General features: G+C 32.8%; 1 protein-coding gene across 7 annotated transcripts in view; it reads left to right on the top strand.

Moving 5' to 3' along the window:
- Positions 1–13,178, top strand: part of LOC143232826 (zinc finger protein ZIC 1-like) — a 101,023-nt gene that overhangs the window by 31,370 nt on the left and 56,475 nt on the right. For 6 of the 7 annotated variants that reach the window (XR_013017802.1, XR_013017799.1, XR_013017800.1 and 3 more), the window contains exon 1: positions 589–1,778. Coding sequence is in view for 1 of the 7 variants with exons in the window: in XM_076468742.1 (XP_076324857.1) it covers positions 890–1,778 (889 nt within the window). In the remaining 6 variants the exon portion in view is untranslated. Of the gene's footprint in view, positions 1–588; positions 1,779–13,178 lie in introns of those variants that run through there. The other variant, XR_013017801.1, reaches the window with a different exon arrangement.

Here is a 13,178-nt window from a genome sequence, read left to right as displayed (position 1 = left end):
AAACCTTAATAGTATGAATAACTTCGGAAATGTGTTTTATTAACACAGTAAAATCTGTCAAATAAGATAAGCTCTTTGTTTTCTTTTCTTGCAAGAAATTTCAGTCTCGGGATGCAAATACATATGAGGAAATAAAACGCATCCTATATAAGTTGACATAACGTTTCAGATGCATATATATTTTTGTTGAAAGTAACAATGTCAAAAAAATGAAACTCTTACTTTCTTTGAAATTCTTAAAATCAGAATTAAAAGCGAAAATGTTTAGTTGTATGAAGAGATTGTACGTATATAGACAAGTTACTTAGATATTTTTATTCAATAGTAGAATAAATCAGTGTAGAAAACCTTTAGAATAACAAGAACGTTTACGAAAGATATACGAATTAAGTGTTATCCAGATACATTAAATGGATTGATTTTCACATTCCTTCACTCACAGCCATGATCTTTTATAGCAATTGACAATCAGTTATTTTAAACCACACCTACTTAGACATCCAAGGATAATTTAAAGCTAGACTATTGATTTGTTACGTCGTTTTGATCCCGCCCTAAACTCTGAATTTATCCAATGAACGTTTTGGATATTAATCTCCCTGTTGTCGCTCTCCGTACAGATCCTACTCACAGTTTGAGTGTAAGCGAATCACTAGGGCTTGTAGCGCTTCTCATTTTTTGTGAACGCTGGTAAACTACGCACATGGTGACTAGACTTTAAGTAGTACAATTATGAAACGTAGATCTGCAATGCGAAATCAAGCGTTTCGTACAGTAAAGCGTAAATCTAGTTAGCCCACACGTTCTTTCTCACACACAGTGATTCAATGATGTGGCTACCGTTTTTGCCTTGAACCCGAAAGTAGTAGAACGCCTCTGCAGATCGGACATGTTGAACCCTTTCATGGACACGGCCCACATTGGCACCCTCAAACTAAGCCCACCACATGCCATGGCTGTTGAGTCGGCAGGAGTCCACGTACAAGGAAACCACCAATTTGCAGCTCAGGCCAACGGTTATCCTGGTCCTCACTCCAATATTCACCACCATTATGGACATGTTAGCGGTTACGCTGCACGAGACTTTTTGCTCCGCAGAGAGCATATGCCAACTTTAGCTAGCAGCTTAGCAACCCACGATAACTTAAGTAGTAACAGCCCTGCGCACCATGGGATGTTTGTGCCCTCTTCTGCGACGCTGCACGGGGCTCATCACCAAACGGTTGACCCTTCCTCCACGCACGTGCTTTTTCCTGGTTTGGAGTATTCTGCGGCTCACCACACTGGACATATAAATGGTCAAGTTAGGTTTTCCTTGCCTGGAAGTGACATGTACGGGCGTCCGGATACTTTTAACCAAATGACCGGCTCAAGAACTGACCGCTTGGCTGGAACCTATGGTGCTATGAACATGGGTCCTCACGGTCCGGGAGCCTTCTTCAGATACATGCGACAGCCAGTTAAACAAGAAATGACGTGTGTCTGGGTGAACCAGGAACAACCATGTCCGAAAAAACCGTGTAACAAAATCTTTACTTGTATGCACGAGATAGTGACTCACATCACCGTAGAACATGTCGGTGGCCCTGAATGCTCGAATCACGCATGTTACTGGCAAAACTGTTCCCGTAGCGGACGGCCGTTCAAGGCCAAGTACAAGCTGGTTAATCACATACGGGTCCACACTGGAGAGAAGCCGTTCCCCTGCCCCTTCCCTGGATGTGGAAAAGTTTTTGCTAGAAGTGAAAATCTTAAGATCCATAAACGAACACACACAGGTAAGCAAAAAATCTGCTAGTAAGTAATAACAGAAACTTCATCAACCATATTGAGCCATAAGGTACTAAGTCTTAGTTAATCTATATGCTACACGGGTTTTCTTTAACTTTTACTGTTCTTTCGTTTTCTGTTTATACACTTTTGTTTTATAATCTGAATAAAATAGATATAACTGGTTCAGGTTCCCTTCAGTACACTTCTTATGCCAATAAATGAATTGGTCTTTACCTATTGACCTTTTACGACAGAGTAAATTACTGAAACAGTGTTTATATGTACCCACACACCAAATGGAAATATTAAAGGGTTTTCCAACTGTAACGTTTAAAGAAGTGTGCGAATTCTGTTTTTTTTTTTTTTTTGTACACAGCAGAGATATCATATTGCTTTTTTTGTATTCCACATTATTATGGACGTTACTTATTACCTTTATATCAATGACACAATGTAAGTGTAAAGCAGAACGTATGGGTAGCTTAAAGCTCGCAAGGGTACCGATTTTTCGTTAAAATAGGTAAACGCTATATCTAACTTCACGTGCATTTAAAAATTAGCGCTCACTCCGGAAGATTCTGAGGCCTTAGTTGTGAAAAATGATCAGTTCAGTTACTATCAAGATCCTTGTAGTTGTTATCTCACTGTCAAACAATCATCTTCACTAGGTACTGTAACTTGGGGGTTAGGTGCAGCTTGGCGGGTTACGACCGTTAATGCTACTGTTGCTAGAGTTAACCTGAAGATAACCTAAGAAGGTATTAAAATTTTTATTAAACTAAAGTAAAGAATAATGTTTCGACCTTTTTAAGTCATCTTCAGGTTAACAAAGAGTTAACCTGAAGATGACCTAACAGGGTCGAAACATTGTTCTCTATTTTAATAAAAGTTTTAATACCCATACGAGCCGTCTTGAGATACATTTTTACTTCAAGTGGGCATCTAGTCATCACGAATGATTTAAACACGATTACAGGTAGCACTCGAAGACGACTACTTTTAAGGTTTAGTTCTCTATTGAACAAATGCGTTTAGGCACATCAATGTTTTTGAGGCAATGATACTAAAGAAACGTTCAATAATGCCATGGTTTCTGGTTATCATATTACGTAGAACATACACTGTGTGTATACAAACTTAGTTACGACAAATCTCAGATCGCCTACACACACACACACACACACACACACACACACACACACACACACACACACACACACACACACACACACTACACTACACTACACTACACTCTTCACTTCGGTAAAACGATGAAATAAATCCATAGACTTGGTAAACAGATAAACGTATATTATATTATGACGGACCTAAAGTAGGCCTAATGACGCATTTTATGTATAGTTTAATGTTGACATTAAAGTTTACACTCACAAATTGTTAAATTCAATATATTTTCACATTATAAAAACATTTTTGTTATGTTGTTTTCTCCTGTGGTGGTAATTTACTAAGGCATGACACTGTGATAACATTTACGAAGTTCACTTACGTGAGTTATTTCAGTTTTCTGCAGCTCTACATTTATGAATATATCTATTTAAGGATCTTATACGCAACTATGTCCAGAATAATCTTGTTAATATAACGATTGAGTTCAGTATTCAACGTCCTTACTGAACTAGAGTAGGTATGTTTGATTTTTAGCAGTCATGTTGTAATTGACATAAAAATTACCACAGAAACACATAAAAGCCAATGCTAATCTGAGAAACATTACTGTGAATGTTGTAGGTGAGGTTTATTTTTACGTCATTGTCCATCTCAAAAGCATTGCTGAGAACATTGTATTTATGAAATATTTTACTTAAGTCTCGAGATTAACCTGTGCATGAGTCAGTCTAACAGAACTTTGAAATAATTTTACTTTTGCAGTAATCACTCAGAAAATAAAATACTCCTCTATAAACAGTAAATATTTTGATAAACGTTATACGATTCTCAAGTATCAATGATTGAAACTGAAATTATTGTTACCTAATTGTTTGTTTAGTCTCATGTGATGGTCATGATCTAGAAACATTTACTAACATCTTCCTTTGTTTCAGGATAACATCAGGAATAAACTATATTTTCTGTACGGTTACGGTGCTGATATGCAAACTAACAAAGATCGATTTGAAATCAAATTATGGTCAAAAACATTTTGAGGTATTGGTCTGCAGTGTTATGTTGTAATTAAAGTTGGCGTATGGAATTTCAGTCATCGAAACTCTTTACTTTTTGTACACAGGATTCCATACGTAATGCTAATTTCATGGACAACAAGGAACCATGCAATCCTTCACGACTGCCCTTTTACACCCATCCTTGAGAAAAAAATGAAATTCACGTTTAATTTATCAGAAACAATTATAGATTCCTCCTTGTAAGTTCCTGTAGAGTGCCAGTTTCCAGTACTGTTGATGGCAACTCCTTCTAAAAGATAATCACTTTGTTAGAAAAATAACATCCTCAGTGGAGCATAGTTCTTTGTTGTAGCTTTTTTTCAGATTTCAAACTAGTGTTCTCATGCCCTATTATGTTCTGATTTAGCACAAAGAAATCTGAGGTCTCCATTCTGTCAGTCTCCTGGATATCTTGCAAACTTCAATAAGATTATTCTTTTCTCAACAGAAACTAGATTAAAAGCTCTTATAACTCTTCCATCTCTCGAATTATCTTATCAGCACTTCTTTGAATCCTTTCCAATTAATCAAAACCATTTCTTAGATAAGGAGATCAAAACTATACACAGTATTCCATGTGAAGCCTAACCAATAATTTGTGTTGGAAGGTAATTCTCTTTTTTAACGTTTAGTCAATATATATATATATATATATAGAGAGAGTTGTACCCAAAACTTGTAATAGCTTTATTACTAAAAAAAGAGTATGTTTTCGATTGCTGACGTGACTTAGCCACTACTGTACTAAAATGTTTTCCTCTTGCTAATGAAGGGGTTTGTGCATATAGCCCTCCTGTATCTTTGCGCGAAATTAAAAACAAACAAACAAATTTATATATATTTAATGCGTATTTACGCTTGCTACTTATTGAAGGTCATTTGCCAAATATTTGTTCAATTTACCAATTGATCTGAATCATTTAGTAATAATTTAACATCTTAAAACAACTAGAAATATTAAAAAATACTTTAGTAATTTACTAATTATTCTGTTATCAATATCATTAACATAAACAAGAAAACAAAAGCCAAAGAATTAATCTCTAAGACACTTCGTCAGTAACAAGGGTTCCGTTTTACTAGACTCTATTAATAACACATTTTATTTCTTCCATCCAACTACTCTACAATAAAATTAACTATATTTTTTTCTCAGTTTCCATTGATGTGATTTTAGCTAAACTCTTATGTAGCACCTTATCAAAAGCATTTTGCAAATTTAAATACAAAAAATCCACGTATAAATAACAAATAACATTCTCGGAAAAATTCGTAAGGCAAATTTTCTTTTCTTGAATCTATGTTGGGTTCAACTTGTAATATATTTCACTAAATTATTTTGCATAAGTATTTCATTTTTTCAGGCTCAATGGAATTTTTCTCTCTACCAAACTAAGCCTAACTTGCCTATAATACTCAGGACAACTCTCAAGATCCCCTTTAAAAATTAGAGTAACATTGTTAAGTAGAAATAAATGGAAAGTTTTAAATTACAAACGTTATTTTAAGACTGGAGTAATTACTGAATGAATTTCTCTGAGAGGGTAGCGTCAGCGCTCTTCGTCATTCTCTTCAAATGAAACATAGAAAAACATAACACTTAGCTATTGGTTAACCTGTTCTTTAATTTTGATATATTTGTTGTCTATGCGGTTAACTATATATTTTTTGAATGAATTGTTCTAGACAATAGTGTGATTTAACTTTGTAACTAAAGAATTGTTAATAGGTAACTGAATTGTCCTAATTGTTTAATTCAGAAAATGTTCACTTTAGAAAAACATGTTTTATATTGTTTTTCTCCTATGGTGGTGTTTTACTAAGACATCATACTGTGATAAGATTACAAAGTTCACTTACATGGGTTATTTCAGCTTTCTGTAGCTCTACATTTATAAAATATATCTATTTTACATCTCATAATAGTTTTATTACTAACAAAAGAGCATTTTTTCGATGGCTTAAGTGACTTAGCCACCACTATGCCAAAATATTTTTATCTTGCTCTGTAACTTGAGATTAAAACGTGCTTTGTTATACGTTGTGTAATTTAATTCCAAAACGTATTTTGTTGCATTGAAATATGATCATTATGGCAATTTTTCAAAAGTAGTGTGCACTAGGTTACGGGAAGTAATTTGGAGTACTAAACATTCTTAGTGAGTTCTTAATTGATATTGACAAAATACGTTAAAAGCTATGCAACGGCTAAAACCTTTCATTACAACGTGATCAGTAAATGTTATAAATTTCTTTCAATTCGTGTTTATTCATACATACTTATTTTAGATATTTATGTATTGTAACGTTGTTTTATTCTCGGAGGCTTTTCAATGTAATATTTGAGGTTATAAGAAAAAAAATGTAATTGACCTTCAAATGCATGACATAAAACATTTACGTGCCAGGTGAACAGTTTTTAATTTAGAAGTACCCATCTTACTTTACACACGATTTTGAAATAATGTTTATTGCATCTTCAAATTTATTATTTGCGTTCCTAAACTGAATACCACTAACATTATTTAATGGTTTAATAATACAGAGAAGCCTGAGCGTTACGTGACAGTGAGTACAAACAAATTCAACAAAACACATTGTAGACTTTTGTGCACAACACACTTATATTTTATAATGTTACTTGTTCTTTTTTTGAAACTATTTTGGTGTAAGTCATATTGGCTAATGTTCTAAAACATTGTATTTATAAGATTTAGTATCTTTCGTCACTACTACAAATTGATATATTAGTTTTAACTTTGATTTAAACATTACCCGGTTTTAGTTTGTGGCAGTTACACCTCAACTGTATAAGTACTTTTATTTTAAAAAAAGTCCTGTCTTTTGGCGATTTTAAGTTCTTCCTGGATATACGATATCCCTTAACATAAACGTGTCTTCTATGAAATCACGATGGTTGTAGATGTCCCTGTTTATGGTTTCTTGCTTTCGTTATGATCTTAACCTGTGGGATAATCTGGCTTATTTCATAAAGGTAACTTCAAATACAGATAAACATCCTGTAGGTTGTACGTAATTTCGTGAGCTTCTTGCACAAACGCTCCTAATATCAATAAAATCTTACGAGCTTCATTAAGTCTTTTCGCAATTCTCACAACAGTTAACACGGGTGATTTAACATATGCCTTTTTAAGATTGCCATTTTAGCAAAAATTATATTTATCGTACACTTTGCAGAAATTAGTGATGCACTTCTAAACTACAATGTGATCGCACTACTAACTTTTTGGTTCAGTGAATACTAAATAAACTTCCAAATTTGAAAGCCTCAGTAACTTTACGATATGTTATGCACCAAAAGAACCACTTGCTGTCTTTTTAACTTGCCTGTAAGCAAAGTGATTGTATAATTATACGTTATATACTAAACCTTTCATGGTCTAAATATTCCCTCAGATAATACCTAAAAATAGTCACTGTCTTAAAATGAAAGTTTTAACTGGTGAACTTTATTCATATACAAGCATTATTATTATTTATTTTTTCAAGCTTTGAAAGTAAACAGCTGTTTGATATCTAAATTTTCATATCACCTTCTTTTAGGCATACAATTCAATATCACTGGTTAACAATTATTTTGTCTCCCTGGAAAAGAAAAATTCAAAAATTAATGAGTTAAAATAGCACTTTAATAAAATGTATTTGGTTTCTTTGTATCACGCCCCCCACGCCCCCAGTGGCACAGCGGCATGTCTGCTGACTTGTACTGCTAGAAACCATGTTTCGATACCCATGGTGGGCAGAGCACAGCTAGCCCGTTGTGTAACTTTATGATAAATGACAAACAAATCTTTGTATCGCACATAATTTTTAAGATGTATAGACATAATGTTAGTGTTTTATAAGACAAAATGCTTATTTAGTATGCTTAATGCACGCATAATATTGACACTATAGTAATAAAAATTAATAACATTATATGTCTTTGCCACATACTTAAATATAGTATATGAATATACAGAGCGTTCAGAAAAAGACACACTGGTAGTAATATTTACTGAACTCGCTCACACCATACGTACTTATAATAATAATAATAATAATAATAATAATAATAATAATAATAATAATAATAAAGGTAATCACCAAGTTGGTTTGTTTATACTTTGTGTCAAAAACTGTTTCATTTGTAATGTTCTTTCATTATAATCGTGCCAGCCCAACCGTATGGTTTTCTACATAAACAAAATTAAATATTTGGTTTTAGAAAACTTAGACGTGATTGAAACTTTCAATTAGATTTTTTGTAAGGGATATAACAGAAGTACTTTATTTCATAATTTTGTTTATTTAGTATGAAGTCATAAAAACTGAATGAAAGATTAAAAATTTACTTGAAATTTACTTTTTTTCACATGACACGAAAGTAACAATTTATAGGAAGAAGACAAAAATTTCGTTATTTTTCAATTAATAAAATTGTTATTAACAATGGATTAATTTAATGAAGTTTAAAGATGAAACTATATTTTATCGAGCCCTGTTTACAATTTGGTACTACGTATATTTCTAACACCGTTTTATTTCTCTCAAACAGATTTTTAAACTATTTTTCTGCTTCTATAGTCCTTTTAATATTCAGCTGTCATCAGTATTTAAAAAATGTAGAGTTCTACTACTTTTTCCAGTAAAATTAATACCGATCAAAACAACTCTTACTTTGCATGTACATTTACAGATTACTTTTACATAAATAAAATAAAATTTAAACGTGCCCAAGAGTTTCTAAGAATTCTTAGTCGATAAAGTATTAAACTGAATATTAAAAAACTACTTTTGCTATCTTAATAGAATCAAATAGAGCAAAAGTTCAGGAAAAGCTTGAACTTTTGTTTCAATTTCAGCATTTCAAATTTGTTGCTCTATTTCTAATCTATTAAAATGATCGCATAGTTCTTGTTTACCGTAATTATCCTTGTGACATGAAAGCGTACACAAGACAGGACAATAGTGTGTATTATCACATATCTAACTAAGCTGTATTTATGATCACATTCAGTTAAAAGACGTAAAAATTAGCGGCTGTAAATCTGTAGCATATTTTCAAAGCAACCTGAAATAAATGTATTTCTGAAAAAAAAAAAAAGTGGAGGGAAAGAAATATATAAATTCACCTTGACTAACTTGTAAGTGAGCATCTTTTATTCAACATTAAAACCAGTCACATGAAAAATGTCATTTTGTTTATTTTGTAGTAAAAAATACAACAATGTCGAAATATACCGGTATTTGTATTGAGCTTTCATCAGCTCGATTGTTATAAGTAATGCCAAAACAACGTATTTAAGTTTTTTACATTTTGTATACGTGAAAGGATACTGGCTTAAACCCAGGCCAAGCGTCATCTCTTTTTAAAACTAAATGAAAAGATATTTTGTTAAGTTATTTCTTTTAATAAGTTAAGTGCCTGCTAATATATTGCGTTCACCTTCTAGAAGCATTTCGATCAAAACTTTCTATTTTACACTTTAGTAGAATTTTGGTTTTTAGACAGTTTCTGAGCCTGCATTTCTGAATATCAAAACGTTTGTTTTTTGTTTTAATTTCAGTCAGTATAGTGAAATATTTCTATGATAAAGTGAAACACTATTTAGTCTGATAATAATAACATATGCATGTTACAACAATTATTTCCCGCGCGATATAATACAAACGAGATAGCTAACTACTAGCTGCGTTTCTTCGTTATTTAATACATAATTTAATTTTGTGAAGAGGCTTAGTGTGATAAGTAAAATGCTAAATCCTACATAACACTGAAGATATTTTAAACTCTCTATTCTCTACAGGATGATTTTTTTTTTAATTTTGCGCAAAACGACATGAATGCTATCTGCGCTAGCCGTCTCTAATTGTGCAGTGTAAAGCTAGAGGGAAGACAAGCTAGTCATCACCACCCACCGCCAACTCTTGGGCTACTCTTTTACCAACGAATAGTGGGATTGACCTTAACAATATAATGCCCCACTGCTGAAAGGGTGAGCATGTTTTTTGTAACAGGGATTCGAACCCGCGACCCTCGGATCACGAGTCGAGCGCCCTAACCACTCGATTGTTATGTCATGTGTATGTAGCATGATATTACCGACACAAAGAATAACATTTATAACCACATGATTAAGAGAAGGTTTAAAAAAAACGTATTTATTATACAAGATGGGCATACTTGATGTTCTTTTAGGAACACTGGAAATGAAATCGATTTAGACTTGTAATTTTTTTTACTTCTTTTCTGATGCTGCAACGCATTAAAAGAAATGAAACATTAACAGAAATATATGATGCATGAAAGATAGACTACATTGCCAGATTGTATAACTATATGTTAACCACGCTATATCTACTATATCCAGTGTCGACTAAACCTTCCGTCCAGTAGCAGAATTATTCGTTAGGTAACTTATAAGCAACAGCTGATTACAATTTTTGCTCTTCTCCACGTTTAAGTTTCTATATAAAATGAAGATTTTGCTATTGAAATCTACCCAATAAATCGAACTAGAATAAAATTTATATAATATCTCAATCTTTTTTTAATTAATTCATTTACATAAAATACTGGATGTTGTTTGCTAAAGTAACAAGTCAGGAATAAAATTGGATTTTCACCAAGGGTACGCAATTTGCCGCTCAAAAAATTAATCAACATACACATCTATGTAATTATTATTTTGATGCAACTTATAGGATGAATGGTTAGGTCTGTAGTTAGTTTTGGATAATTTGTAGAAAGTTTTCTCAATAAATACTGCTCTTGTTTCTGCTGTTTGATGTATAGTGTTTATAGTGTTTATAATGTATTTGACATCAGATGTTAAAAAAGATTAAGACTTGTTATTACTTCTATGATCAGTCACTTATTGAAGATCTTGTATCATATTTTATATGTAATTAATATTTCTGAAAAACTCTGGAGTTATGTTGTCAACATTCATTGACAGTCAATCCCATAAGTCTGAAAAATCGAATTGTCTGTGTCATTAATACTAAAAACTTGTTTACTTAGTGTGTTCTATAGGAATAAATTATAGTATTTCTGTATTTGCAGTGTTGGAAATACTTGTAGGGTGAAGGGTTGTAGTAAGAGTTGTTGTTTGTAATTAAGCACAAAGCTACACAAAGGGCTATCTGTGCTCTGCCCACCAAGGGCATCGAAACCCGGTTTGGGGCATGTAAGTCCGCAGACATGCCGCTGTGCGACCGTAGCAAGAGACAAGACGTGGAATGTTATAAATATTTTCCATTCCCACTCTAAAGTGGACACAAACTTTTGTAATTTAGACGGTAATATGACATCTAATGTTCTGGAGTAATCATCTGATGAAATAAACACTTGTCTCAACAAGTCTTGCTCTTTCAATAGCCGAGTACAGCTCAGTCACTTACGTTTCTAAAAAAAACAGAAAAGTATTTAGAAGGAAAAATTACTAATTTATAACTAATAAAGAAAAATCTAGTTTAAATGATATAGAACGATAGAAGTTTTAAAACAGCTGGATACAAAAATTTGTATATATCGTATTTTAAAGTGTCCGTAATTTAGTAGTCATAGGATACTTACTTCCTGCTTTAAAATGAAATCTTGTTTTTACTTGTTGTTTACTCATGTTACTGATGCTCTTTTTTAAACGTTCACTAATTTGTTGAGTAGTTTTAAGGTAAATCATGCAAGGGTTATTCAAGTTCTCATGGTGATCTTAAACGTCTTATTTCATTGCTTCTCAATTGGAAGACAGCTACGTCGTAATTGTCTTATGATCATGTCATCATAGATAGAATTAATTTTTCTGTGGTATTTAGACAAAAATGTCACGAACCTAGAATTATGTGACAAAATGATACCACTCACTTAAACAAGAGTACGTTAACAAGTGTCTCAGTTTTTATGATGACCAAAGTCCTGGTGTCCAATCACATTACACATACAATGATACCTATATCCCGCTCATTAGTTTCTCCTGTGTAAATCATTGTTTTCTGTTGTCTCACTAAATGCACATCTATGTTATCTGATGTATGTGAGGAGGTTTATGACTTACATAAACGGGAAACACCTTTATGTAGATGATAACAGTAGTCAGAGAACAGTTTTAATGTTTTGATTGTAAAACGTATTAGGCACGTATCATGTTTAAACACCAGTAGCTTTGCATAATATCAAACCAAAACGTGAAATACAAAATAAAACGTTAAAGAGAGAGACTGATAACTGCAGAAAGGGAGAGATGATAATAGGAAATCTATGTTAGAAACGTGTGTTCCAGGTTCAGTAGTATACAATGATCCATGACGGGAAAATTTCTATTGATTTAATCTCATTAGACGCCTGTTTGTAATCCTCATGCGAGGAATGATCCAAATGTGAGTCATTAAACCTACTGCCGCTTAGTAGTCTGAGAATTAACCAGACACTGCATTTGTTCAAGTTATGAGCATATGCTCGTGCTGGAATCTCGAGTTAAAAAGAAATGGGGGTGATATAAAATTCATCATAAGCGTTGGTGAATACAACCACCGTTCATAAACCCTGCTTTGAATTACCAAGTGCCATCACAATGATTCTTTGTACCACCTACTTATGTATAACCTAGACGCTCTAGTTGCTGATACATAGTTTACAATTATTATGCATTATTGTTCTCGTCCAAACCAATATATAACAAAAGAACGGCGTTGCCCGTAAATAACACAAAAGTTTTCGTTCAGACAGGTTATACAGCTTTACTATATAGCTTTAATTCTACACAGATGTAAAATGTCACAATACAAGTTTTTTCGTAATTCCTTTACCCCACTGCTAGATATATTTGTGTGTACTAAGACCTTAAGATTTTGTTAAATGTAGATAGTTTTAAACTATATAAAAGTTCAGTGCTATTACCTTCATGGATAACCTTTTGTTTCTCAAAATAAACATTTTTTTGGTGGGTGATAGATATAAGGATAATTATATCACATCACTATTTCAGGTGCTGAAGCTGAAACTGAGCTGTCTCAAACTGGTACAGTTTCTATTAGATGCAGACAGCAAAAGAATTACTGTGGGCAATATGAAATACACGACTTTATTATTAGTATAAGACAACACTGCAGTTACTGTTAGCAATACGGAATATACAATTTTTATGTAACCGGACAGCATAAAAGTCATTGGTAGCAGTAGGTAATATACATTTTTACTGAAAAACCAAATAGCAG

The sequence above is a fragment of the Tachypleus tridentatus genome, chromosome 11, assembly GCF_004210375.1.
Source record: "Tachypleus tridentatus isolate NWPU-2018 chromosome 11, ASM421037v1, whole genome shotgun sequence".
In the NCBI taxonomy this organism is placed as follows: domain Eukaryota; kingdom Metazoa; phylum Arthropoda; class Merostomata; order Xiphosura; family Limulidae; genus Tachypleus; species Tachypleus tridentatus.
This window is presented reverse-complemented; position numbering and strand designations above follow the sequence as displayed.